Raw genomic sequence first — 27,585 nt, 5'->3', positions numbered from 1 at the left:
GCCTCTGCTCTCCTAAGGCTGAGGGGAGCTGTCCAGCTTCAGTTCAGCCTGAAAGCTAGGAGAGAGAGCCCTAAAAACAAAAAGCAGGTGCCCTGAGCTGAAAAGCAAACTAGGCGGCCTCGTGAAGGGAGGGATTTGGACCACCAGATTTCCACCTCATGGATGGGAGCCAGAGCGAGCATACAAAAAGGTCACCGACCTCCAGCTCGTCCACCTCAACCATACAAGGAAGGGTTCCCCCAGGGAACCCGACCCTTGGGAGAATTGCTCCTGAGAAAAAGAAACGGAAAAAGTAAAAAAGACTGAAAAATCACCAGAAACTGCAGGTGAATGCACCAGCCACCATCTGCTGGAGACAGAGAAAGACTGAGGAACTGCAAGTGGCACCAGGGATTATCAAGCAGTATCAGTTAAACTTTCTCGGTCTCCATCTGCTGGCATGGATTCATAAACCCAGGAGTCTGGAATGATCCGGATATGTACAGGGAACTTTGGATTTTCAAAACTATGCACTTTGTTTTGGTTGAAAAAAGTATTCATAGAAAAAGGAGGTGGAAATCTGTGTAGGTACTTCTTCCTTAAGCAGTTTTCCAAGTAAAATGTATTCATGAAAACTGGTGCAAAGGCCGTGGGTAAAAAGTATTTGCGGACTTTGCAGTTCTGTGAGAAGTACAAAAATTGGCCCCATAATTAACAGAACCCACCATCAGTATATGAGATGAGCAAAGTGACGTGATTTCAGGCTGAACTAACCCTTATGAAAACTCCTATTCTGCCATCAAAACACTGGTGGCTCATTACAATATAATAAAACCTGCACAGATTTTCCAACTTTCTTCTAAGTGCCTGGATGTGTCTGACTACAAGCTACACGTTCAACTGGTGTGGGAGACAGGCCCAGTGACACTATTCCGGGCTTTTACCTACTGCTGATGCACGAGATGGGCAGAGGGACACGATTCTGGGCTTGTACCTACCATCCATGTGCGAAATGAGTAGAGTGACATGATTCCAACTTACCATCAATGTGTGAGATGGGCACACTTATGTTATCTGAATCCTGTTTGCTCAGGCTGGCTTGAAGCATGCTGGCCTCATTGACAAGCTCTGCTGCTTTATCAGTGTATGGATAAGGGTTTGCCACTAATTTTGTTAAAACCTAAAAACAGGAAATGAATGATACAGTTATTTCTACTATTAACTCTTGGCTGACTCATAATAAGTTAACACTCAAAACACTGAACTTTTATTTCTGCAACACTCTTCTTGCATAGCTGTCCCTTCTTCTGTATGGATTAATAATGTTGAAGTACCTATTTTGCCCCATGTCCAATGTTTGCATTTGTATTGATTTCAGGCTCACCTTCCAGCAATAATTCAAGGTGAAGATTAAATCTGGGTTTTTCAAGCTAAGAATTCTGCAGGATTTTAAACCTTTGTTCCTGTTCGTACCCTGGATCAGTCCAAACAAGTGGAACTACTCAGGTGCTGATCCGCCGAGCTGCCGGGAGGCAGGGCCAGGTGAGTGAGGAAAAAAACCTCCCGATCACCAGGTCGGGGGCTTGCTTAGTATCAGGGACGTGCTGCTGGCGGGGTTTGTACAGCGGCAGGGTCTATTTTTAGGCCTGACCACGATTCAGGCCGATTGGCAGGATTTCGAATCTGTACAGCAGTCTTGTGTTGGAGGGTGCCTTGAGAGGGGCTGGGACCTCCGCAAGCCAATCAGGGGGTGGTCAGACCACGATTGGCCGGGCCGATGCTGCAGGCCCTTGGGGGTGGGGGGGGAGGGAGAGTGTCAGAGGCACCGGCGGCCATTTTGACAGCACATGGTAGGAGTTAAGAGGTTGCTTCAGAATCTCGGGACTCCCCTCCCCCACTTTTTCCCATCAATTTAAGCCTTGCCTGTGGCAGGGAAGGGATTTTATTTATACAGTTTTTATATACCGTTGCACAGAAACCAGTTCCATCTCTACGGTTTACAATGATTCATATAATAAAAAACATGATAAAAGGAATAAAAATGAAAAATACAATATCAGTTAAGATCAAATTAAAATAGAAATTAAATTAATATTAATGGATGGGGGCCTGGGGGGACGATGGGCAGGATAGGACCTCTTCAGACTCAGAGCAGTTTTCAGTGGATCTTGTCCTGCCCTCACTCTCCCAGCAGCTAGGCTGATCAGCACCTGAGCAGCTCCACTTGTCTGGACTGACCTGTGGTACTTCAGGAACGAAAACTATCAGGTAAGAACCAATTTTCCTTTAAGCCTGGTAGATTTCCAATCAGTGGCTCAGGCCCTTGTTATGTCATTACTTGATTACTGTAACATAACATACTTGGACCTTCCTGCTTATGCTCTGAATGCATTGCAGCTTCTTCAGAATGCAACAGCACACGATATTACTGGCATTCATATAAGGGAACGCATCACTTCATTGTACAGGCTGCACCTGCTTCCAATACAATGTAAGAAAGCAGTTATGGTTCACATCCTCTTGCAATTGAACTTTTTTCCTTAGGCAAATGCACTCTTAAGGATTTATCTTCTCACTCGCAATTTATGCTCTCTTACCAGGGGCATGCTTGATGTTCCTTCATATAAACTGGCTTATCTGCAAGAGACATCTGAGAGAGCATTCTCTGTCGCTAGCCCAGAATTTTGGCATACTTTGCCTGTCAATCTGAGACTGCAGCCAGACACCAAAAAGTTTAAAATGGAGTTAAAATCCAGTATTTAGGTTAGCATTTGGCTGACCACTGCTTGTTTTCTCATCTGGTTGAATCTTTTATGCAGGACAGGTTTCTTTTGTTCTGAGAATATCTTTTATGAGTGGTTTTCATTTTATGTTTTGATATGTGTTATCCAATTGTGCATGTTTTCTTGTAAATCGCTGTATTAGTGTGAAATGTTGTGTATAATTTTGTCTTTTTTGAGAGAAAAATACTATCATATAGTTATGATTTATTTATAATGACTGCATATAGTTTTGTGTCACTGTGAGGAAGTTCTTGCTTTGTGTTGTGAGTCTCCTGCGGCCTCCACCATCTTGTTATTACAGAAATGGAGACAGTTGGACTCAGGACCAATGGGTTATGCTCCCCGGCCAGCAGATGGAGACGGAGAAAGATTTCAAAGCTGAAGTCACCCTAGATACACCCCTGCAGTGACCTCAGCTCTCCAGTATTCTTTTCAAAAGCCACTGTGGACATACTAGTGAAAAAACTTAAAAACTTAAAATATGATTAAAAATATTAAACAGATAACCATAACAGTGATTCCCAATAAGAATATACCCTGATCTAGGGACTGGATGAAGGCTTATCCGTAATGTCTTGGATTCAATATCCACTCCACGGGTGACTCCTTGACATCATTCTTGGGCAGCCGAGGGCGGGATGCTGAGTCCATCTGTCTACATTAAGGAAAATGAAATTATCAGGTAAATAATTTCTCCATTTCCTAGCACATAGTCATATGGACTCAGGACTAATGGGATGTACGAAAACTACTCCCGATCGGGTCGGGAGGCTACCCGCGTTCCGGTTAACACCACCCTTGCAAGCGCTGCATCCTCTCAGGCCTGTTCTATTGCCTCAAGGCAATAGAACCTGGAGAAGGTGTACAAGGAAGACCATGTCGCCACTCGGCAGATATCAGCAGGAGACAGCAGTCTAATTTCCACCCAAGAGGCGGCCTGAGCTTTAACCTGAGAAGGCAATGGCTTTCCTGCCTCTACATAGGCTCCCGTGACCACCTCCTGAATCCAGCAAGCTATGGTAGACTGTGAAGCTGGTTCGCCCTGCTTCCTTCCACCGTGAAGGACAAACAAGTGGTCCATCTTTTGGACCGGTTCTGAAACTTCTAAATACTACACTAAAAGTCTACTGACCTTCAAATGATGGAGGCAGCGATATTCCTCCATGTCCTTGAATTTATCTAGGGATGGCAACGAAATGGACTGATTCAAATGAAACTCAGAGACTACCTTGGCCAAGAAGGATGGAACAGTACAAAGCTAAAATTCTCCTGGAGTCATCCGGAGGAATGGTTCCCAACATGACAATGCCTGCATTTCAGAAATACGACACACCAAACACATAGCTACAAGGAACACTGTTTTCAAGGTTAATAAACACAAATAAAAATTGCGCAGCGGCCAAAAAGCAGGACCTGCCAAGAATTCCAATACTAGATTGAGATTCCACAAGGGAACAGGCAACCATAGGGGAGGCCGAAGGTGTTTCACTCCCTTCAGAAAATGGATTATTTCCGGGTGAGTCAACAGGGAGGCTCCACTCACCTCACCCCTGAAACAGAAGAGAGCCGCTACCACACCTTCAAGAAGTTAAGGGCCAAACCTTTACTCAAGCAGTCCTGCAAAAATTCCAGAATAAGTGGGATTTTCACCGTCCGAAGGGAAACACTGCATTCCTCGCACCAGGCCTCAAATACTCTCCAGAATCACAAAAATGCTAGGGGTGTAGAGAACTTCTGCACACGGAGTAAAGTGGCAATTACTGCCGCCAAATATCCTCGCTTCATCAGGTGAGCCCTCTCAAGGGCCAGACCATAAGACAGAATCGAGTCGGATCCTCATGAAGGACCAGACCCTGCTGTAGCAGGTCCCTGTGCAGTGGGAGGCACAGGGGGGGTCTCCACCAGGTGTATCCACATTCCCGCATATCATGGACGCCTTTGCCAATCTGGAGCTACAAGTAGGACTAATCCGCTGTGGCTCTCGATTCTGCTAATGACCCTGCCCAAGAGGGGCCAGGGAGGGAAGGTATATAGCAGCTCCTCTTCCATCCAAGTCTGAATGAGAGCATCGATCCCCAGGGTCAACTGATATCTTCTGCGACTGAAGATTCGGGGAATCTTCACATTGTGAGATGCGGCCAGCAGGTCGATGGACGGGAGACCCCAGCGATCTACTACCAGTTGAAAGGCTTTGGCCGACAATGCCTTCTCTCCCAGATCTAGACTCTCCCTGCTTCGAAAGTCCACTCTGACAATTTCTTTTCCTGTGATGTGGGAGGCTGAGATCACCTGTAGATGTATTTCTGCCCTTTCCATAAGGAGATCTATCTCCTGTGACACTTGCTGGTTTTTGGTCCCACCCTGGCGGTTGATGAAGGCTACCGTTGTTGCGTTGTCTGAGATTACGTGGACCGCTTGACCCTGGAGTGTGTGGCTGAACTGTAGACACGCCAATCTAACTGCCCGGGTTTGTTCCAGAGGTCCTCTTCCATGGTCCAATGCCCCTGGGCAGTCAATTCCTGACAGTGAGCTCCTCGGCTCTGTAGGCTCGAGTCTGTCGTGAGGACCAGCCAGTTCGGAGGAGACAGAGGTACACCCCTGCCCAGAAGAGCTTCCTGCAGCCACCTCTGGAGCAGAGAACATACTTTCATTAGTAAGTGGAGGCGAATCGCATAGTCTTGAGACAGTGGGTTCCAAAGTGACAGCAGGGAGCGTTGAAGTGGTCACATGTGTGCCCTTGCCCACAGCACTACTTCCAGGGTTGCCGCCATCAAACCGAGGACTTGAAGATAGCTCCACACCGTTGGGCGTATCGTGTTCATCAACAGACGCACTTGGGACATCAACTTTCTTATTCTTGTGGTCAGGAGGAGGAAGACCTTGCCCTGCTTGGTGTTGTCCTGAACTCCCAGATATTCCAAGGACTGGGAGAGTTTGAGATTGCTTTTTTACAACCAGAGTACCTGAAGCAAGGAGGTCATCCTATTGGTCATCCGGAGACTCTCTTCCACGGACTTTGCCCAGATCAACCAGTCATCCAAGTACGGGTGCACCAGGATTCCCTCTTTTCTCAATGCTGCCACTACGATTACCATAATCTTGGAAAATGTTCTGGGGGCGGTGGCCAGGCCATAGGAAACTATGTTCTTGCCGGATTGGAATATGTAGGTAGGCCTTGGAGAGGTCTAGGGAGGTAAAGATCTCTCCTGATTGTATGGCCATTATCATGAAGCGTAGGATTTCCATGCAGAAATAAGTCACTTGTAGACGTTGGTTGACGTTCTTGAGGTCAAGGATGGGGCGAAAGAAACCTTCCTTCTTGGGTACGATAAAATAGATGGAATAACATCCCATATTTTCCTGGGGTGCAGATACTGGGATTATAGCCCTCATCCTGAGGACCCTTAACAGAGTAGTCTCCACTGTCTGCTTCTTGTGCTGGGAGTAGCAAGGAGATATCATGAACATGTCCCAAGGAATGCTGCAAAATTCCAGCACATCTCCTTCTCGTCATTCCAGTACCCATTGTCTGAAGTGATCTCGATCCACCGTTGGTAGAAGAGTGACAGTAGACCCCCCCCCGTATCTCCTCATTCCAAGGGTGGGTCAGCAAAACTTCATTGAGGGGTCTAAAGCGGGACCTAGCCCACCAGGAGGCCCTCAACCCGCTTGTAAGCCCACTTCCTCTTACCCCAATGGGATCGGGAATGACATTGGTAAGGCACGCCAAGCAAGGAGACCAGAAGAAGTCTTTTCGAAACTCCTCCAATGTCTCTGAATCAGGAAGGAATCTTCTCTTTTTTTCTTAAAACTTTCCTGGGCTCAGTGCTTACCAGCTGAGTACAGAGACTATCTCCGGCTGTGGGGCAGAGGGCTTTGGCAGTCACCGCCACGCTCAGCTTCCTGGACCGCTGCCTTTCAGCTGCTTCAGCAACAAAGTCCACATCGGGAATATGCTCCCAGAACAAGGCACACCTCTGAGGGATCTCAGAAATCACCTCAGGAATTCTCAACTGGGGAAGGGACCTTCAGGTATTACCGCAGGAGAACGGGACTCAATCTTTTCTCCAATTTAATAGTAGAATTTCTTCTTCCAAAAGGTATGGCGATCCTCATAGGGAGGTTACTGCAGGGGTGTATCTAAGGTGACGTCAGCTTTGAAACCTGACTCTGTCTCCATCTGCTGGCAGGGGAGCATAAATCTATTGGTCCCGAGTCTATCTGGCTACACGCAGGAAACCTGCTTTGCTGATTCACCATCTGGGGTTAAGGAGACACCTTTCAGGTAAAGCTGAGGTTCTGCTAGGCTTGGTGTGAAATTATACTCTATTAGTTGGGAAAATTACTTTTGCATATTGTGCTGATATATTGTATTTTGTCTCAGGTGTTCTCATAAACGTATGTGTACATGAGTGTGTGTGTGTGCGTGTATGTGTGTTACAATTTGTTTGTTGTATTTTCACTAGCGTTCTCATAAGCGTAAGCTTTGTTTTGTACATATTACACAGAAAAATATCACTTTTCATAATTTCACAAAAAAAGACAGTGAGTGTTGTTATTTTTCTTAATCAGTTCAATAATACAGACCCACAGGGCAAATACAAATATTAGCAGACCCTGAACAAACCTACAACAATTGCCTACAGCAGAGCTTCCCAAACCTGTCCTGGGGGACCCCCAGCCAGTCGAGTTTTCAGGATATCCTCGACTGGCTGGAGGTCCCCCAGGTCAGGTTTGGGAACCAGTGGCCTACAGCCTTGTGCACCAGGAAATTATTAACATTTAATTTTTTATTAAAATTTATGAATCACCACGAAGAATACCAATTAACAGCTGATGGTATTCTTACTCCAAGGAGTTATGATGAACACAAAAGCCTGTAGCATGGTATCCCCTTAACAGCCCCAAACAATAGCAGTATGAAAGGAAAATTGGTTCTTATCTGCTAATTTTCGTTCCTGAAGTACCACAGATCAGTCCAGATAAGTGGGTTTTGCAACCCTACCAGCAGATGGAGGCAGAGAACCAAAGACTTTGAGGCACTGCTATATAATGTAGAGTACCACCTTCAGTATTGACCTATACCCAAGCCAGATTAGAGATCAACCACCCCAACTATTGTGTAAATAAGGGGAAAACACTTAACCTGAACAATAGAAAACACCTGAATGTAGAATAACCACTAACAATCCATGGGAGAACAAAAAAAAACCAGGAACATTTTCTGAAGGCTCTGAATATGTACAACCTGACAGTTCTCAGAAAGTGTGACATAAGACAAGGGCCAGCATGATCTATTAGGTGAACTAGGTGGTCGCCTATGGTGCCGACCATTAGGGGGCACTGAAGAGCAGCCGTGTCAGGCCGCAAGTGAAGCCTAACCCGCTCACAGCAAAGAGTAGAGATTTGGCGGTGGGCCATAAATGAGGTAGGACTGGGTGTCGGGGTCAAGACCAGGGTGTGGCAGTCACAAGATATAAAGCACTTAGAGCGCTTAATACCCTTGTACCAGCCCTGCATAAGACTGTCTTGCCGCAATGGTCTTGAGTAAAATATACACAGGGATGGGTCTCTGGAATGATCAGGAACAAAAATTAGCAGGTAAGAACCAATTTTCCTTTCCTGTTGGTACCCCAGATCAGTCCAGACAAGTGGGATATACCAAAGCAACCCTACACTGGGCGGGGTCCACAAAAGACCTCCATGCAACACACTTTCAAAGGATGCTTCACCTGGAGCCTGAACATTAAAGTGTGTAAAGACGACCACGTCGCCGCTCTACCAACTGACATCAGCTCAAGAAACTGCCTACACTCTAGTAGAGTGAGCCTGCAATCCATCTGGAATTCTCCTTCCTTTGCAAATGCAGGCTGAGACAATCGCCTCCTTCAGCCAACATGCTATTGTGCCCTTGCAATCCTTTTTTGCACCTCCAAATAACACAAACAAATGATCTGATTGCCGAAAACAGTTGGTGACTTTCAAATAACACCACAGCACCCGATGAACATATAAGAGATGGAGTTCCCTGGACTCCGATGATTTGGCCGACCAATTTGTGAAAGAAGGAAACTGTACTGTCTGAATCAGATGGAAGGAAGAAACCACCCTAGGAAGGAATGTGGAAACAGTATCCAATGACATGCTCTTGTCCGAAATTCTCAGAAAAGATTCCCTACAAAATAAAGCCTGCAGCTCTGAAATTCTTCAAGCTGAACAAATCACCACCAGAAAAACTACCTTCAGAGTGAGGTCCTTCAAAGAAGCCTTGCTCAGTGGCTCAAACAGAGGTCCACGAAGCACCCACAAGACTAAGTTCAGACTCTACACCGGACTCAACCTAAGCACTGGCGGAGGCAGATGCTTGACCCCCTTCAGAAACCTCATCACATCTGGATGTGAAGCCAATGACCTCCCTTGGAGCTTGCCTCTGAGACAACTCAAGGCTGCCACCTGAACCCGCAGAGAATTGTAAGCAAAGCCCTTGGAGAGGCCGTGTTGCAGAAAAGCCAACACATGTGGAATATCCATCCACAATGAGTCAAGGCCTTCCTCCACACACCAGTTGTTGTATATTCTCCACACCCGGACATACGCCATAGTCATGGCCAGCCTCCTAGCCTGAAGCAAAACTGGAAATCACTGGTTCTGAGTAACCTTTCAATTGCAAACGTCTCCTCTCAAAAACCAAGCCCGATCCTAGAAAATAGGACCTTGTCTTAACAGCCACTATAGATGAGTCAACCTCACGGGCCCATCCACTGCGAGCTGAACCAGATCCACAAACCATGGATGTCGCAGCCACTCCAGCATGACCAGCATCACTCGACCCAGAAGTCTCTCAATGTGTCATAACACCCAGCCTATTAGCAGAAATGGAGGGAACACATACTGAAGAACCCCTCTGGTCCACGGAAGAACCAGCACATCTATGCCCTTGGCTCAGACCTCCCGCCTGCGACTGACGAACCCTGTCACTTTAGCATCGCTCCTAGATGCCAGATCCAGATCTGGACTGCCCCAACGGGATCGGATAAGATCGAAGGCTTCTATTGACAGCTCCCATTCTCCTAGGTCCCACTGTTGTCGGCTGAGATAGTACGCCTATACATTAGGACTATTCCCTTCAAATGTAGCTCCACCCAGACAAAGGGTTCCTGAGCCTCCTGGGCCACTGTGCGACTCTGTCACCCCTTGCCGACTGATATATGCCACTGTAGTGGCATTGTCTGAAAACACTGATCATCTGACCCCTGGATCAACCATGTCACTTCCGCTGGTGACCATTGACCTTGCACTGCCCACCCTTGGCAAACCGCTCCCAACCCTTGAGGCTGCCATCCATAGTCACCATCACCTAGCTCGGGATCTCCAGATCCATCCCCTTTTCCAAATTTGACAGAAAAAGCCACCACAAGAGACTGGACCTGGAAGCTCCCAGTAGTGGCAACTGTCGATGAAACTCCTCTGACAATGGATTTCATTGTGAGAACAGTGCCCCTGAAGTGGATAAATTGAGTAAATGCCCAACACACCAAATGTAAGGTAGATGCACCTGAAGATAATCCTAAGCTCTGGGGACTGACATATTCAGTAACCGTCCCACCTGAGCCTGCAACTTCTGAATCCTCTGAGGTGAGAAAAACCTTTGACGTGGGTACAGAATCTCGCCCCCAGGTACTCCAGTGTTTGGGTGAAGCACAGGTAACTCTTTGCCCAATTGACCACCCAACCTAAGGATTGCAAAGATCCAGCACCCTCAGAACCATTGACATTCTTCTTCAGATTTTCCTCGAATCAACCAGTCGTCCAGATAAGGATGAACCAGGATCTCATCTCTGCGGAAAGCTGCTGCCACCACTACCATCACCTTCGTGAACGTGTGCGGCACCGTTACCAGACCAAAAGGGAGGGCCCAAAACTGGCAATGCTGCCCCAGGACCACAAAATGCAAGAATTGTTAATGCTCCGCTCTAATGGGAATGCGAAGATAGGCTTCCGTCAACTCTAGATGCCAGAAATTCTCCTTGATGAACCGCCACTATAACCGTCCGCAACGTCTCCATCTGGAAATGAGGAACCCGCAGTGATACATTCACCTTCTGAAGATCAAGAATGGGACAAAAGGACTCCTTTTTCTTTGGGACGACAAAACTAATTGAGTACAGACTGCGGCCTTGCTCCACCGTCGGCACCAGGACTATCGCGCCCAGGTCCTGAAGGCACGCAACATAGCTTGAATCGCTTGCTGCCTTTCTCTCGTCCCACAGCGAGATATCATGAAAGCATCCCTGATGAGTCGAGAAAATTCTAATAAGCAGCTATCTTTTATTGCCTCTAGGACTCATTGATCTGAGGTAATTCTGGTCCACTCCTCGTAAAATAGTGATAAACGGCCCCCCACCGCTACATTGAGAGAGCAGACCCCACTGGCCTTATTGAGAAGTCTCACTGGCCCCGGCCCCCTGGCTTGAGCTATCTCTGGAATTCCTACGGGCTCCTCGAAAGGACTACAGCTGTCCAGGACCACGTCTCTGCCCCACCACCAGCGCAGAACCCTTCAGGGAATGAAAATGGCATCCTTCCTGAAAACAGGAACGAGGTGGAAAAGTCTTCCAAACTGTCTTCCTGTCTTCTGGCAGCTTATGACCCTTTGACTCTCCAGCACCTTGATCAATTGCTCCAGGTCCTCCTCAAGCAATTTTCACTTGAAGGGAAGATTATAGAGTTGAGACTTGTACCATGTATCAGCTGACCAATTTCGTAGCCATAAAAGTCATGTGGAGACTGCCGTGACCATACTCCTGTCCGAAGTCCAGATCAAGTTGTAAAGAACATCTGCCACATATGCAATTCCGGCCTCCACCTGAGCTGCCTGGCTATCAGCCCCAGTCGCGACTGAAGACTTCTCCTGAGCCTTCTGGACCCAGCGCAAACATACCCTCTGCATGAGGCTACAACAGATCACAGCTCGTAGACTCAAAGTCGAGACCTAGAACATTCGCTTCAGATGAATCTCCAGCTTACAATCCTGTGTGTCCTTTAAGACCACTGACCCCGCCACCAGATAGCTGCCTTTTTGGTGACCGCCGATAGCGAAACATCCACCTTGGGCAGCTCAAACAGTTGAAGAAGTTCCTCAGATAGAGGATACAACTTTGCCATAGCCCTGGTCATTTTCAAACCAGCTTCCGGTAAACTCCCAGTTTACCAGTTTCTTGACCTTCTTCAGGAGCGGAAAGGCCATAGGAGGACCCCAGAGACCATCCAAGACTGGGTCCACCCCCTCATTGTCCGACTCCTCCTGTATCAGTGTAATACCAAGCTCCTGCAGGACATGGGGAAGAAGCGGCTTCAGTTCCTCCTTACGGAACAGACTAACCACAAGGGAATCATCTCCTTCAGCTACCGGAACCTCCTCCAGACCAGCCATGTCCTTAACTACCCCCCAATTAGAGTCCGCTGGGTCCCTAGGAGCCTCCCCAGGAGCAACCTCGGGACCATTATCCGGGTCATCTAGGTCTGGGTCCCCCCAACCACCAGCATCTTCAGGATAAACCAGGCTCAGGTGAAAAAGGACTCCTGACCCCCCTGGTCAAGGAGGTTCTTGGCGCCTTAGCAGTGGAATGAGCCTGATGGCCTGCAGATCACTCAGCCCCCACACTCTTCCTAGCCAGGAAAGCTTTGTGCTTAAGAACAAAATCTGTGGAAAAACCCATGTCCTCTTCTTCATCGGACCCAGGACAAACCTGATGCTCCCCCCCCCCCCCCAACTCCTGCACCAATGTAAACACTGGCGACACAAAGGAGGTGAATCTCCGTGCTCTGCTTCATCTCTCCTCCTGGCCAATGCTTTCCCCCTGACTGCAAGACCCTCCAGGTCCCCCGCTATGTCAGATACTGGACCCTGGGGTCACGTGGCCCTGCGCCCAGGCTCGGTCCCCCCTGAGGAACCTTCCCTGCCCAAGGCACAATCACGACAAAGCCGCTGAATTAAGCTGCACCTGGAGCCGCCCGCACGAGTGACACCTTTTCCCCGGAGTGCAACTCTGCCGATGGCACCATTTTAGACATACGCGGTCTGGCTTGCTACACACCGCGTGGTCACGGCATACGGGAAATCAAGGAAAGCAAGGGCAAAGGAAAAAGCAGCCACCCGTCCAAACCCCCGACTCCCCAAGCCATTCGCTGAGAGTCATGGTCCCCGTGACGCTCCTTACTCAGCTCTGGCCTGCTCTGCCCTGCAAGGGAACGGCTCGAACGCACCGCTCCGCTTCTTTTTTTTCTTCTTAAACTCTTAAAGAGGCAGCAGTCCAGTCAAAAATCAAACCAACAGGCAGAAAATCCCTCAAGGATACTGTTCCTGTTGCTGATCACCCATCTAGGAAGAAGCCTTCAGGGATGCATAGGGAGCCAGGAATCCTGGTTGTCAGACCCCTGGAACCGCTGCGGGTCAAGCTGCTCAGAGATTTCCAACCCCCGGCTTGCTCGGCTCCACTTGAGGGATGGCCCACGAAGGAACCTAACACCTCAGGGAACGTTTCTTCTTCTCTACCCTCTCTCTTTTTTTATCTTTTTAAACTCAGACTGCAGGTTTGCACCTCTACCATCTACTGAAGACAGAGAAATACTGAGGGACTGCAGGTGGCACTCTAGATTATGTAGCAGTGCCACAAAGTCTTTCGCTCTCTGCCTCCATCTGCTGGTAGGGATGCAAAACCCACTTGTCTGGACTGATCTGGGGTATGAACAGGAAATTAAACATTACATGTGCCCTGTGATTGCTCACATTGGCACCTTCAACCACTAACAAGAATGGATGATTGGATTCATAATAAAAAAAATAACCTGACATTTCTACACCTTAGCTCAAACCTTCACCATAAAGCAGGTGGAGGCAGATCATATCTGTGGGTGACCAGATTCCCCCTATGCCCCTGGCATGGGCTTAGTGATTCTTGGGTCTATGATAACAAGATCCTGGAAATTGGTCGGGGTAAAAAAAAATGTTCTTACCCAGAGTCTTTATCCATAATAAATGCTATATTCAGCCCACTAGCTCTGCTGAATTCACTAACCCTGTAAAGATCATCATACCCGTTCCAAGAATTGAATAGTAGCTTCCTTCGTATCGTCAGCGTGCTTATCCAAGTGTTCCAGCCAGAGGCCCAGCTCCTGCCAGGTGTACTCAAAGACTCCGCTGTCACGCAAGACCTGCAGCACGCAACATCAGATTGCCTTAGACATCTTTTTCTACTTTTTACAACATAGTTGCATGCCATGCTAATACATGATTTATTTCTGCTTTGCTCAATTGCCACTGGAAATAACACTCCAATTATCATCAGGTTAATGGTTGATACAGACAGTGATATACTGCCAACCTCCTTAAGGGAGCTTTTCTGGGTCACTGCCAGTAAGAAGGGCAGCCATCTTGAATTTCTCCTTTTTGATGGATGAAGAGCCCTGAAGTCCAGAAATGGGATGGAGCCCCCCAGGATCTTTTGGGAATAAGACATCAGACATAAATCTCTAGTTATAACTGGTTTGAGGGGATTGGTTCCACCTCTCAAGAACAGGGGAACAGTTCTCTGTCTCCTGCAGTGATTTTGTAAGAAGGAAAATAGAGTGATAAGGGGCTGAGTGCATGGGATAGGGATCTGGGCACATGTCGAGAAACCCAGTAATGGCTATTTCAAATGATTCTCGCTGCTTATAGGGAACATGCATGGTATATCTAAACCCTGGGAGATCAAAGGAGAAAATCTCTTCAAGGAGAATTGCTGTCACTGTTAATACATTCAATAGCCAGAAAACCAAACTCCAGCTACCAAGGGAACTCACCTTGATGATCAGCAGCTTGGTGGATATCTTCAGCTGGGAGCTGTTGCTGGTCACAAACATCTTAAGCAGTAAATAAAAGACGGATTTCTCCCTGCAAACATTTCCTGCCTCTGGAACATCCTATAAGTACACATTCAAACAATTTAGCAGTCCTTATCTAGAGGTACTTAGATGGATAACTCACAAGTTATCAGAAAAATGCCGACTTTTGAATATTTTGGGCACTTTAGCTGGATATCTCATCATTCAGCTAAAATTTAGCTGGATAAAGAGGGGCATTTCTGGGAGGAGTTAAATTAGGTGGCTAAGTTATCCAGCTAATTCTGGCCATGCCAAAGAGCTGTCCCAAAGTTAGCTGGATAGTTATTTAAGATACCTGGCTGTATTCAATAGTGCGGCAACATTACTGAATATCCTTCCAAAGTTAGCTGGATACATTTATTTGGCAAGCTTTCCAATTCTATTATCCCCTTACTAACTAGAAATAAAACAAACCCCCCCCCTGTTTCTGTCCATTTTCCCTGCTATGTATCTTCATGTACCATATTCATTACACCTCCTCCATAAAGGTCCATGCTAACCATTCCAGGAGTGGTCAGAGACAGCAATTTTTCCTCTCTAAATGTCAAGGACAATACTAGCTGCGAAAGTGGCTTCTGCAGTGACCAGCTGGGAGATCAGGAATCAAAGCTGCCGTTCATACTTTCTAGAGCACTGCTCTGTTCCTTCCCATCCAAAGCCCAAATCCCACTGCTTTCTCTGCAACATCCCGTGCTTATCTTTTCCCACTAAAGGGCCCAATGCTTCTGCCCTCCCCCACACACTGTATCTCCCTCTCTCCCATATCACAGCCCAGTACTTCTTCCCCAGAATTCTGAGTGTCCCCCCCCTCCCCACAATAGAGTTTAGCACACTCTCTCCCCTTTAGATTATTCATTTCCCTCTTCCTTAAACCCTAGTACTCCCCTCCTAGCCTATGCATCTCTCCTCCTTTCACTCAAGAGCCCACAGCTTTTCCCCAGAAAGGAAAATTGGTTCTTACCTGCTAATTTGTGTTCCAGGAATACCACAGATCAGACCAGACAAGTGGGTTTTGCATCCCTACCAGCAGATGGAGGCAGAGAAAAAACTTTTCAGACACTGCTACAAAACTGAGAATGCCACTGCAGTCCCTCAGTATTGACCTGTACCCAAGCCAAGATGAACCCCACCACAAATAACCTCACCCCCTTTACAAGGTGAGCAGTATAACAAGCAATAGCACTAAGGATTGGAACTCCTGAATTGGAGCCCTCACCCCCCAACAAAGAACTTGAAAACGGTTCTGCACTATGTACAACCAGCACCATTACAGGTCTTTTGCAATCATATAGGATGGATCTCTGGACTGATCTGTGGTATTCCAGGAATGAAAATTAGCAGGTACGAACCAATTTTCCTTTCCTGTTCATACCCCAGATCAGTCCAGATAAGTGAGATGTATCCAAGCTTCCCTACACTGAACGGGAACCTGAAAGACCAGCTCACAACACACCTTTATCAAAGGTCACCTCCTCAGGTGCCCTGACATCCAAATGGTAAGGTCTGGCAAGCTTATGAAGTGAGGATCGTTTCATCACATGACAGATCTTTTGCAGAGATATCAACTGAAACTCTGCCACTTGTGCTCGTCCGACCTTTACAGATGTATGAACAGATAGTTTCCTTTAGCCAGTGCATAACCGATGCCTTAGCAGCCTTTGCACAGTTTTTGCCCCACTAAAGACAAAGAGATGCTCTGATCACTGAAAACTGTTAGTGACCTTAAGATAGCGCAACAGAATTCGTCAAACATCCAGTAAATGAAGCCCCCATGCATATTGCGTCTCAGCTGTCAGGAGCCGAAAAGCAGGAAGCTCCACCATCTGATTGATGTGAAAGGTGGAAACAAAACAGTCAGAAAGGGAGGGACTGTATGCAATGAGATGCCGCTGTCCGTGATCCAAAGAAAAGGATCTCTACAAGACAAAGGCTGTAACTCTGAAATCCTCATGAAAAAAACTTTTGCATAGTAAGATCCATCAGTGATGGCTGATGCAACAGCTCGAAGGGAGGGCTACACAGGACTTGTAGAACCAAATTAAGGTTCCAAGCCAGACACAACATATGGACTAGAGGTCATAAAAGCTTAGCCCCCTTCAAAAACCAAATGACGTCCAGATGCAAAGCCAAAGGCCTCCCCTAAAAATCACCTTGCACACGTCAGAGGTGCCACATACACTCACAGCGAATTGCAAGCCAACCCCTTGGCTAAACCATCCTGCAAAAAGGCCAAGATGTGAGAAACCTCCACCCACAGAGGATCAACACCCTGATCCAGACACCATGCTTCAAACACCTTCCTCATCTGGCTATAAGCCAGAGAAGTGGAAGGTCTCTTAGCATGAAGCAAAATAGCAATCACCGCTTCAGAGTACCCCTTCAAGCACAAGCATCTCCTCTCAAAGGCCAAGCCACAAGATAAAAGCGATTCGCTCGATTTGAGAATATGGGCCATTGACGAAGCAGAGGGCCATTTTGAAGAACGCATTGGCCATTTTGAGTGAAGCAACTCTTGGAATGACAACAATTCATTTATGAACTCCTGAGGAAGGCATATTTTCATGCTGAAACATGGGGCTTGTTGAGTCTGATTTTTTTCAGGTTAAGAAAAGCCGGTGAATCTACGAAGCTAATTATTGCTCGGCAGCCATTTGGAGTTGTTTACATTTGATTCTAAACATTTTTGATAGGTAGTTGTGTAATTTATTGATTTTTGATAATTTATGAATAAAGATTTTTGATAGTCTGTTTGAAAGAGATATGGTATATGATTTGAATCTGTGGTGTTCCAATACTGATACTGTTTGAAGCCCACTGCGGGCAAGAGACAGTGGATTAAAATCCTTACACGGTGGGGAGGGGGGGGGGGGGGGGTCAATTGATGTGGTGGGCTTAGCTGGCTGCACCGTGCTGAGCTCCGGGTGCGGCCTGCCCCTTTTTAGTGCGATTCCATGTCATTGTGGAACTAATTTTACCAATCCCTGGCACCAAGAGGTGCAGGAATTTGCTGCTTTAATTTGGGCTGGAACAAATGACACTCCGACCTGATGGCGCTCAGACAGACCAAACAAGAAAAAGAAAGGGAAGCCAGCCTCACCTAAAATGGCCAACGACTTGAGAGCTGGAGCCTCAGAAGAGTGTGACTCGGCCTTAATTGTGAAACTTACAGACGCAGCGGTCTCTGCAATGGATGTGAGATTTTCCCTAGGAGTACCCAAATTGAGGAGCTGAAATCATCCTTATCCGAGATATCCCCGCGCCTTGACCATATTGAAGGCAGAGTATCCACGATGGAAGATGATGTATTGCAGCTGGAGAGACGCATGCAGACACTGGAGAAAGAAATGCAGGAGAACACACTAAAGATTGATGATTTGGAAAATCGAGCTTGTAGGTCTAAATTTGCGATTTGTGGAGATCGCTGAAGATGATATCACAGTAAATGTGAGTACCTTTTTGGAGCACTGGCTCTTGGAGGAGTTGGGATTACAAGAGCTGAGGGGAAAGATGATTTTCGAATGGGCCCACTGTCTGGAACCTAAACAGCAGGAGCGGTCCCGCCCAAGGACAATTATTGCTAAAGTATCCCATTTCTCATACAAAGGCACAATACTAAGAGCATATTACAAGAAAAAACATTTCTCATATAAGGAGCAAAAGGTGCGCATATTTCAAGATTACTCCAATAGAGTGATGATGCAGAGGAAAGTGTTTTCTCCTCTCTTTTAAATTGGCTCAGAACAATATCAGATTTGCATTCCAATTTCCTGCCTAACTACGCATTTGGCACCAGGGCTCAAGACGAGATTTTTCAAGGGGTGGAAGAAGCAAAGAAGTATATAAAGCAAATTATTCCCTCTGAATAAGGATCTTATTGTTATGATTGAAACTGTGCTCAAGATTCTTGTACTGAGAGTCTAGACTGTATTAGTTCTGATGACGAGCATATACACCATACATTTTGTCTTTCCGTTTTTTTGATATCATGGTTATGGTTTCGATTAACGAACAGAGCCCACAGCATTTGAGTTTGAAACCAAAGACTGATGCAAATTCTATGGCCCATGATTAGGGAGCGGCTGTTGCATCAGAGGTGCCTTCGGTGGGAAGGCCTAGCTGATGGGACAGAGTGAAGCCTAGACGACGGAGTTACAGTCCTATATTGTTGAGCAACTAATATTCTTAGGCAGCCATTCAGAAGTTCGGACAGCAACCTGGTGGAACTATGATAATGGTGGAGTATGAGGGCACTCATACAATTGACTTTGTGGTAGAGAGAGTGCTTGTATGCCAACCATTTTATTGGCGGAATGTGGGTGAGGTTCATCCAGCACTCTGAGGCAGCCTAAATGCGATGGAGGGTTTTACAGGAGGCTGCCAGGTCGTGGCTATATTTGTGCACAGCAACAAGAAGATGGAAACATCAAATAGGCTTAAGGAAGCGCGCCATCTTTATGGACCCAGACGCTCTGCCAATTATATAAACTGGATCTTTGCTGCACCTTAATTTCTACATCAGACGGACTTTCAACTGTTTGCCTATGGAATCCGATTGCCTGAGCAGGACCACAGGGGATTTGCATACAGATGCAAGGGTGGAATTGGGTTTACGAACTTCGAGTTTTGCAGTTTTCTAAATGCTGTGGATTCAATGAAGGCTGGTGGTATGCTTTAGCTGTAGTACTGGGAAGTACTGTATGGGGGAGGCGGCACCCAAACATGTTTGATGGACTCCTAGCCTGTATTAGGCAATGGGCATAAAGAGGTGGATGTAGGGGTGGGAGGAAAGATGAGGGTGAGTATAGAAGGAAAATAGTGTCTCAAGCTATAATTGGATGAATGGTACAGTATGGTTACTAAGTGGTAATCATTTTATGATTAAGAGTGGTGGGCAAGCACGAAGCATTGGAATTATTGGTGAGTCGTAAAGGGAAGGAGAGGGGCAATCTCATACACATTTCCTTTTTTTTTTTACTTTTACCAATGGGGGGGGGGGGGGTCTCATAAGTTCATCACGTGGAATGTGGCTGGCTTAGGCTCCCCAATAAAAAGGAAGAAAGTGCTTTCCTGTTTACAACAGGAACGTTGTCAAAAAGCTTTCCTACAGGAGACCTATATGGTATATGAAGAACATGAAAAATGAAGGAGACTATGGGTTGCACAAGTTTTCACTGCACAGGGAACCTCTAAAGGATGCGGGGTGACCATTTTATTACACAACTCAGTGTCTTTCAGGTATCCTGCACATGTATAGACCCCCAGGGCCGTTATATTGCGATTGAGGGGTTTCTTTTTGGTAAACCTGTCTGGTTAGCATTGATCTATGCCCCGAATAAATATGACCATTTATTTTTTTTTACCAAAATGGTCTCTGTTTTAGAATTCCTGGGTTCAGCTCTTTTAATAATTGGGAGATGCTTTAACTGTATTGTGAATGAGAAACTAGACAGATAAGCAACTGCTCCAGCCTCAGTTCTGGAGTTACATAAGGGAACTCCTTTTCTTTGTACACAGATACAGGTTCTGGATGCTTGGTGTATATTACCCTCAGGGGAGGTGGGCTTTACACATATTGCTAGGGCTCATGACACTCAAATAAGAATAGATTATATTCTGTTGTCCAAGTCGCTATTCCCGAAACTTAATAGTTCAGCTATTAATCCAATTATAATATCTGACCATGGACAAGTGGTATGTGAACTGGACCCCCTGGTACATTTGGAGATAGGCCAGAGTGGAGACTGCCAAGATGGTTATCTCAAGATAAGCAATTTGAAGCTTATCTGGTGGATAAGTGGAAGGAATATGAGAATAACCACCATCTTCACTTAGATGACCCTATTTTATTCTGGGAGAAGGAGAAGGCAAAGGCAGTATTAAGAGGGGAAATAATTGGTTACAATGCATGTAAGCAGAAAGAACTGGATGGGGATTTATTACATCTGACGATACTCTTCACCAGCTACATAGGTGTATGACAGGTGATAGATCTCACAGGTTAAGGGAAAAATATTGGTCAACTTCTAGACTACTAAATGATCTTCTCCACCAGAAAGCCAACTCATTTCTATCCAATTTACAACACAAATTTTTTGTTTATGGGAATAAGTCGGGGAAGATGCTGGCAAATCTAGTCCGATCTAGCCAGCAGGCAGCCTATGCTACTCATATAAAGGCTTACGTCCTCTGTGGAGATTTGTAGAGGATTCAGAGAATACTACACCAAAGATTATATACAGAGGAGCAATGTGATAGGGGGGAAATGTCCCAGTGTTTGGGGTCAGTTAAGCTTCCCTCAACGGAGCACACAGAGTGGTTAAATAGACCCTTTCAAGAACGAGAAATACAGCTGGCCATAGGGGAATTGTCATTGTTGAAATCTCCAAGGCCTGATGAATTGACAGCTCAGTTTTATAAAGCGCTTTTCAGCAGGTCCCTGGGGCTCTTAAAGGTTTGTTTGATACTTGCTAACTTCATGGAGTGCACCCTAGTGCTTCTATTATCCAAAAGCATAAATAGCCGATTCATATTTACCCATTCTAGACCCCTCATAATTTTAAACACCTCTATCATATCCCCCCCTCAGTAGTCTCTTCTCCAAGCTGAACAGCCCTAACCTCTTTAGCCTTTCCTCATAGGGGAGCTGTTCCAGCCCCTTTATCGTTTTGGTCACCCTTCTCTGTACCTTCTCCATCGCAACTATATCTTTTTTGAGATGAGACGATCAGAACTCTACACAGCACTCAAGGTGCAGTCTCACCATGGAGCGAAACAGAGGCATTATGACATTTTCCGTTTTATTCACTAACATTCTGTTTGCTTTTTTGACTGCTGCAGCACACTGAGCTGACAATTTCAATGTATTATCCACTATGATGCCTAGATCTTTTTCTAGGTGGTAGCTCCGAATATGAAACTTAAAATTGTGTAACTACAGCATAGATTATTTTTCCCTATAAAGCATCACCTTGCACTTGTCCACATTAAATTTCATCTGCCATTTGGATGCCCAATCTTCCAGTCTCGTAAGGTCCTCCTGCAATTTATCACAATCCGCTTGTGATTTAACTACTCTGAATAATTTTGTATCATCTGCAAATCTGATTATGTCACTCGTATTCCTTTCCAGATCATTTATAAATATATTGAAAAGCACCAGTCCAAGTACAGATCCCTGAGGCACTCCACTCTTTACCCTTTTCCACTGAGAAAATTGACCATTGAATCCTACTCCGTTTCCTGTCTTTTAACCAGTTTGTAATCCACGAAAGGACATCGCCTCCTATCCCATGACTTTTTAGTTTTATTAGAAGCCTCTCATGAGGGATTTTGTCAAACGCCTTCAAAAAATCCAAATACACTATATCTACAGGCTCACCTTTATCTACATGTTTATTAACCCTTTAAAGAAATGATTTGTGAGGCAAGACTTGCCTTGGGTAAATTTATGCTGTGTTCCATTAAACCATGTCTTTCTATATGCTCTGTGATTTTGATCTTTGGAATAGTTTCCACTATTTTTCCCGGCACTGAAGTCAAGCTCACTGGTGGTCCAGCCGGATAGGAATATACAGCTAGGCCTCCATCAAATCCAAGGAAGCAGAAACTCCCCTTTGCGCACTGCTGTGATTACTGTTCGCACCATTTCCATCCAAAAACGTGGGAGTCGCAGCACCGTCTTGACCTTCTACAGATCCAGGATATGCTAAAAAAATGCCTGTGGTTTTTTTTTTTTTGGAACCACGAACTACACTGAATATTTTCCTTGGCCCCATTCCTGTGGTAGTAGTGGTTCTATTGCTTCCAGGTGCCGCAGGCACTGCAATGTATTGCACAGTGCTTCTCATTTGACGAGGGATGTACAATGGGACACTACGTAGGCATTTCTGATTGGACGTGAAAATCTTATCACCTCACAAACCCATTGCTCTGACGGAATCTTGTGCCACTTCTCAAAAAGAGAGTCAACCTCCCTCCGACAGCCTCCACAGAAGAATGGATGCGCTTGGCCTCACTGTGAAGCCTTATCTCCTCCGGCTCCTTAACCGGAACTATCATGGGAAGCCCTATGAGCCCCTCAAAAGGACTGCTGCCACCCTGAAGCTTGTCTTTGCGCAGAGGTGGAAGCATCTCTAAATCTCTATGCCTCTCAAAAACGGGAAATTCTACTTAGCGACCTACGTATCCCTCTGGCAACTTATTTCCCTTTGATTTGCCCAAATGCTTAATCAATTGTTCTAGGTCTTCCCTGAACAGCTTCCCATTAAAAGGAAGATTACACAGCTGTGACCTGGATCACACATTGGCCGACCAATTACGCAACCACAGAAGCCTTCGAGCTACGCTGCTGGCAGAAATCCTGAGCAAATCATATAGTGCATCCATCACATAGGCCACCTCTGCTTCTAAACAGGCTGCCTGCTTGGACCTGGCTGAAAACCCAGACTCCCTCTCCTACACGCCTTCAGTGCAAGCAGGGTCGCTGTCTGAGGCTACTACAGATAACCGCTGAAAAACTGAAAGCTGAGACCTCAAAACATCTTCCTCAATGGAATTTCCAACTTGTGCAGCCGACTCCACTACCGGAATAGTCGCCTTTTTGGTCACAGCGGAAACCAAAGCATCCACCTTTGGAATAAGCAGAAGTTACAAAGGCAAGGGATAAAGCTTCGCCATTGCCCTGCTGACCTTAAGACCAGCCTCTGGAGTATCTCACTTCCAGCTCACCAGCTTCTTCACCTTTTTCGGTAAAGCAAAAGCCTTTGGAGGACTATGCAGCCCATCCTAAACCAGGTCCACCCTCAGAGCCTGAGGGGGTGCAATTCCTCCTTCTGAAACCAGACAAACCACTCTAGGATCATCTCCTTCCAACTCTGGAACCTACTCCAGGTCCAATAGGGGATTATCCACATCTGGAACCTCATCAATCAGGTGGGCCCTGGACTCCTCCTCAAGGTCATCACAATACCCCTTCAGGAACATCTGAAGGGGTCAGGGGTGAAGCATCCGAATCAGAGATGGATTTCTAATCATCTGCCAAAGAAAGTCCAAGGTCCAAGCGACAGAGCAGCCCCCCAGAATCTCACGGGCTCCTATCTACGCACCTTAGCCAGCCTCATGGCCTGCTTAACACGCAGACGCTTCACCCCTGACCCATGCCTAGCTAAACAAGCCTTATGCAAGAGCAGGAGAGAATCAGTGAAAAACTCTCCTGGATCTTTCTCGCTCTCCCGGTCCTCAGGAGCTTCCTGCACCAGCAGGGAGAGCAGGGGTGGGGAGTCCGTCTTCCCTCAGCTCCATCTGCCTCCTACCACGAGGAGGCAATATGGCCACAGCAACCAAAGAATGTACGATGCACTTATCTGCTGTCCCTGAGGAAATGTCTTCGCCCCTGGAGGCACAATCTGGACAGAGCGTGCCTGCCTTCATGGGCAAACATCTCTTCCCGCAGGCCCTGCAAGATTTGGTGTGCCCTGCTGCTCTGAGCCCTCCTCGACCCAAGGTGGGCGAATGCTGCCTTCTGACGCACGCCGCACAAAATCCCGTCAAGTCCTCCCAGAACCCAACTGTGCTAAAGCGGCCTTTTAACACGCATTGTACCATATGCACCAAACCTTGCTGAGCCCTCCTGGACCTCAGATGTACAGCTTAAGCCTCTCTCCTCAACCCCTGTTCCAATATAGCCAACACCTCACAAACGCTGGTAGATCCCTGCACTTTTTTTTTTTTTGCCACCACAAGTCATTAAATAAAGAATTAAAAAAAAAAAAAAAAAAAGCAAGGCAGTACACGTAAACAGAACAAGACAATAGTGTGAATATTTCCCTGAGTCTTGCAACCAGGGAACAGGTGAGAGGGATCCAGAGGAACCGAGGGAGCCAGGACCCCTGGCTTTCAAGTCCTCTGATGGCTTTGGGCCGAGACAGCCAGGGATCTCCAACCCCACGCTCGTCCAGCTCGACCTAAGGGATGACCCACGAAGGAACCTAGCACCTTAGGGAGCCAAATCTCATCTTTCTTCTTTTTAAACTCCAGAGTACCATCTGCTAGAGACAGAGAAATACTGAGGGACTGTGGGTGGAACTCTGTTTTGTAGCAGTGTCTGAAAAGTTTTTCCTCTGCCTCCATCTGCTGGTAGGGATGCAAAACCCACTTGTCTGGACTGATCTGGGGTATGAACAGGAACTGTGTGCTCTCTTCTCTCTCACACCCCAGTCTACTGCTTTCTCGTATTGCTCTGTGCTCTCCCCTCCATGACCAGTCCCCTGCAATCCTTCTCTCCCTTCTCTAACCAGACCCCAGCATTCTTCTCCCTCCCTCCACCCCACGTCCAGGACATTCCCCCACCAACATGAGCCTCCACCACATGCTCCGTTTAAAAGGTGAACCGATTATCGGGTCCAGTGGTAGATGTACAGCACATGGGCAAACAAATCCCTATATTATCAGTATGCGTACATGAACTTTCAACCAGGAAAATTTTGCTGCTGGTAATTCCAGTGCCAGCTGCAGGATGTGCTGCTGGAGAACAGGCGGCACCTTCTCCCGCATTCCTGTGTCACTGACAATACCTGTGGGGTGAAATCAGAGAAGACCTGCTCATATCCTGCATTATCAATAGAATACACACACGCTCCTGCAGACATTCCTTTGATATGGCTGACAAGAGAATTTTCTGATCAACTGCCTAATCATGGAACCAAGAGATTCTACATGCCGACATGAGATGTGTCAGTATATTTTATATTACACATCTGTTTACCATCCCATCATCTGCTGACATTATTCTGTTTTAGTTTTCATGTCATTTTATGCTAATTTACTCCATTAATCTTTTTTTTTTTTTAATTTGTACTTTATTCAGAAACACAGCTTTATCCAACATCCAAATACATTGAAACACAATGTTTCCAATTTTTTCTTTACAGCGAAGCATGACCCACTTAACACAATTATACAGCATGAACACCCATATCTTCCCCTTCATTAATCATATTTTATTATATTTGTTTAATTCATGTTTTACTTCTCATATTTGTATTGTTTTATGTCATGATACATTTTATGATTGTTTTTATGGAAACGGCCTAGTAATATTGATAGGTGGTTTAAAAATTTGGAATAAATAAATTCTCCACGCCGATGGACTACATGCAGGGCTGCAACCAGGGAACACAGAGCAGGGCTTGTTCCTCCAGGGGAATCTCTGTGGTGTCACAAAGTGCATGGCAAAGAGCTTACCTTTTAGCAACTTGCTGAAATCAAAGTTACTCTGGGCTACCAAGTATGGGACCACCCTCTGATAAAGGCACAGGACTTGGAGCAGCATGGCTTTCAGGAGTGTTGTTTCCACATCATCTGAACCTGAAGAAATAAATCCCTCTGTTTTTAATCAGAAAATCCAATATACACACACACACATACATATATATAGATATTCTCCACGCCGATATCTTCGGCCTTTGACACCGTGGATCACAAACATTTTGCTCTTTCGACTTCATGATTGCGGTGTTGCGGGCTCAGTTCTCTCATGGTTTGCTTACTACTTGGAGGGCCGTTCACAATTTGTTAAATTTAATCAACTGCAGCTCATTCTCTAAAATCTGGTGTGCCGCAAGGTTCCGCGTTATCCACGATGCTTTTTAATGTATATCTTGCACCAATTACTAAATTGCTGGCCAATGTTACAGATGGGTTTAAAATCTGTGCAGATGATATACAATTTTTCATCAAAGTTCAATCTTCCTGGCAAAATACAGTAAAACATCTTCAACTATGTTTAACAACGATTAAACAGTGGCTACACCAGAATAAACTCTCCCTCAATACTAAAAAAACTGAGTTTTTGCTGATACATCAACCTCACTCTGAGCCTCAGAATGATGCTATCATTCTAGATGATCTTTCTTTTGCTGTCAATAAACCTATCAAAAGTCTTGGCGTCTTCTTAGATGCCACATTATCATTTAAATCACAAATAAAAGTACTTATCAAAATTGGGTTTTTCAAATTACGTTTGATATCCGGTTTACATCATCTACTCTACAATTCCAACTTCCATACTATCGTACGGGCTATTATTTTTCCACATCTTGATTATTGTAATAGTCTGCTCTTAGGTTTACCAAAGTCCACTCTGCAACCCTTGCGGTTATTACTTAATTCTGCGGCTTCTGCGGCTAGATTAGTATCGAAGACAAAACGATATGATCACATTTCACCCATTCTTTCCCATTTGGAATGGTTATCAATCTCTGAACGCATTAAACATAAAATTTCCATGATGGTGTTTAAATTTCTTAGCCTTGACTCTCCTCCATGGTCTAATGCTTTATTAAGAATATATCAGCCGACTCGTGAATTGAGGTCATCTCAACATGAATTACTTGATATACCCTCCATCCGCCTTGCTCATCTTACTGCTATAAGAACATAAGAAAATGCCATACTGGGTCAGACCAAGGGTCCATCAAGCCCAGCATCCTGTTTCCAACAGTGGCCAATCCAGGCCATAAGAACCTGGCAAGTACCCAAAAACTAAGTCTATTCCATGTTACCATTACTAATGGCAGTGGCTATTCTCTAAGTGAACTTAATAGCAGGTAATGGACTTCTCCTCCAAAAACTTATCCAATCCTTTTTTAAACACCGCTATACTAACTGCACTAACCACATCCTCTGGCAACAAATTCCAGAGTTTAATTGTGCGTTGAGTAAAAAAGAACTTTCTCCGATTAGTTTTAAATGTGCCCCATGCTAATTTCATGGAGTGCCCCCTAGTCTTTCTACTATCCGAAAGAGTAAATAACCGATTCACATCTACCTATTCTAGATCTCTCATGATTTTAAACACCTCTATCATATCCCCCCTCAGCCGTCTCTTCTCCAAGCTGAA

At 45.9% G+C, this 27,585-nt stretch overlaps 1 protein-coding gene across 2 annotated transcripts in view; it reads right to left on the bottom strand.

Moving 5' to 3' along the window:
• The window catches only part of URB1 (URB1 ribosome biogenesis homolog), a 235,012-nt gene that overhangs the window by 144,644 nt on the left and 62,783 nt on the right, over positions 1-27,585 (bottom strand). Inside the window, exons 13-17 of one of the 2 annotated variants that reach the window (XM_029603591.1) lie at positions 25,929-26,051; positions 25,146-25,258; positions 14,607-14,726; positions 13,860-13,976; positions 1,021-1,159 (exon numbers count right to left, since the gene is read on the bottom strand). In XM_029603591.1, coding sequence (XP_029459451.1) covers positions 1,021-1,159; positions 13,860-13,976; positions 14,607-14,726; positions 25,146-25,258; positions 25,929-26,051 — 612 coding nt within the window. The remainder of the gene's footprint in view (positions 1-1,020; positions 1,160-13,859; positions 13,977-14,606; positions 14,727-25,145; positions 25,259-25,928; positions 26,052-27,585) is intronic. The other variant, XM_029603592.1, reaches the window with a different exon arrangement.

Source organism: Rhinatrema bivittatum, chromosome 5, assembly GCF_901001135.1.
Source record: "Rhinatrema bivittatum chromosome 5, aRhiBiv1.1, whole genome shotgun sequence".
In the NCBI taxonomy this organism is placed as follows: Eukaryota; Metazoa; Chordata; class Amphibia; order Gymnophiona; family Rhinatrematidae; genus Rhinatrema; species Rhinatrema bivittatum.
This window is presented reverse-complemented; position numbering and strand designations above follow the sequence as displayed.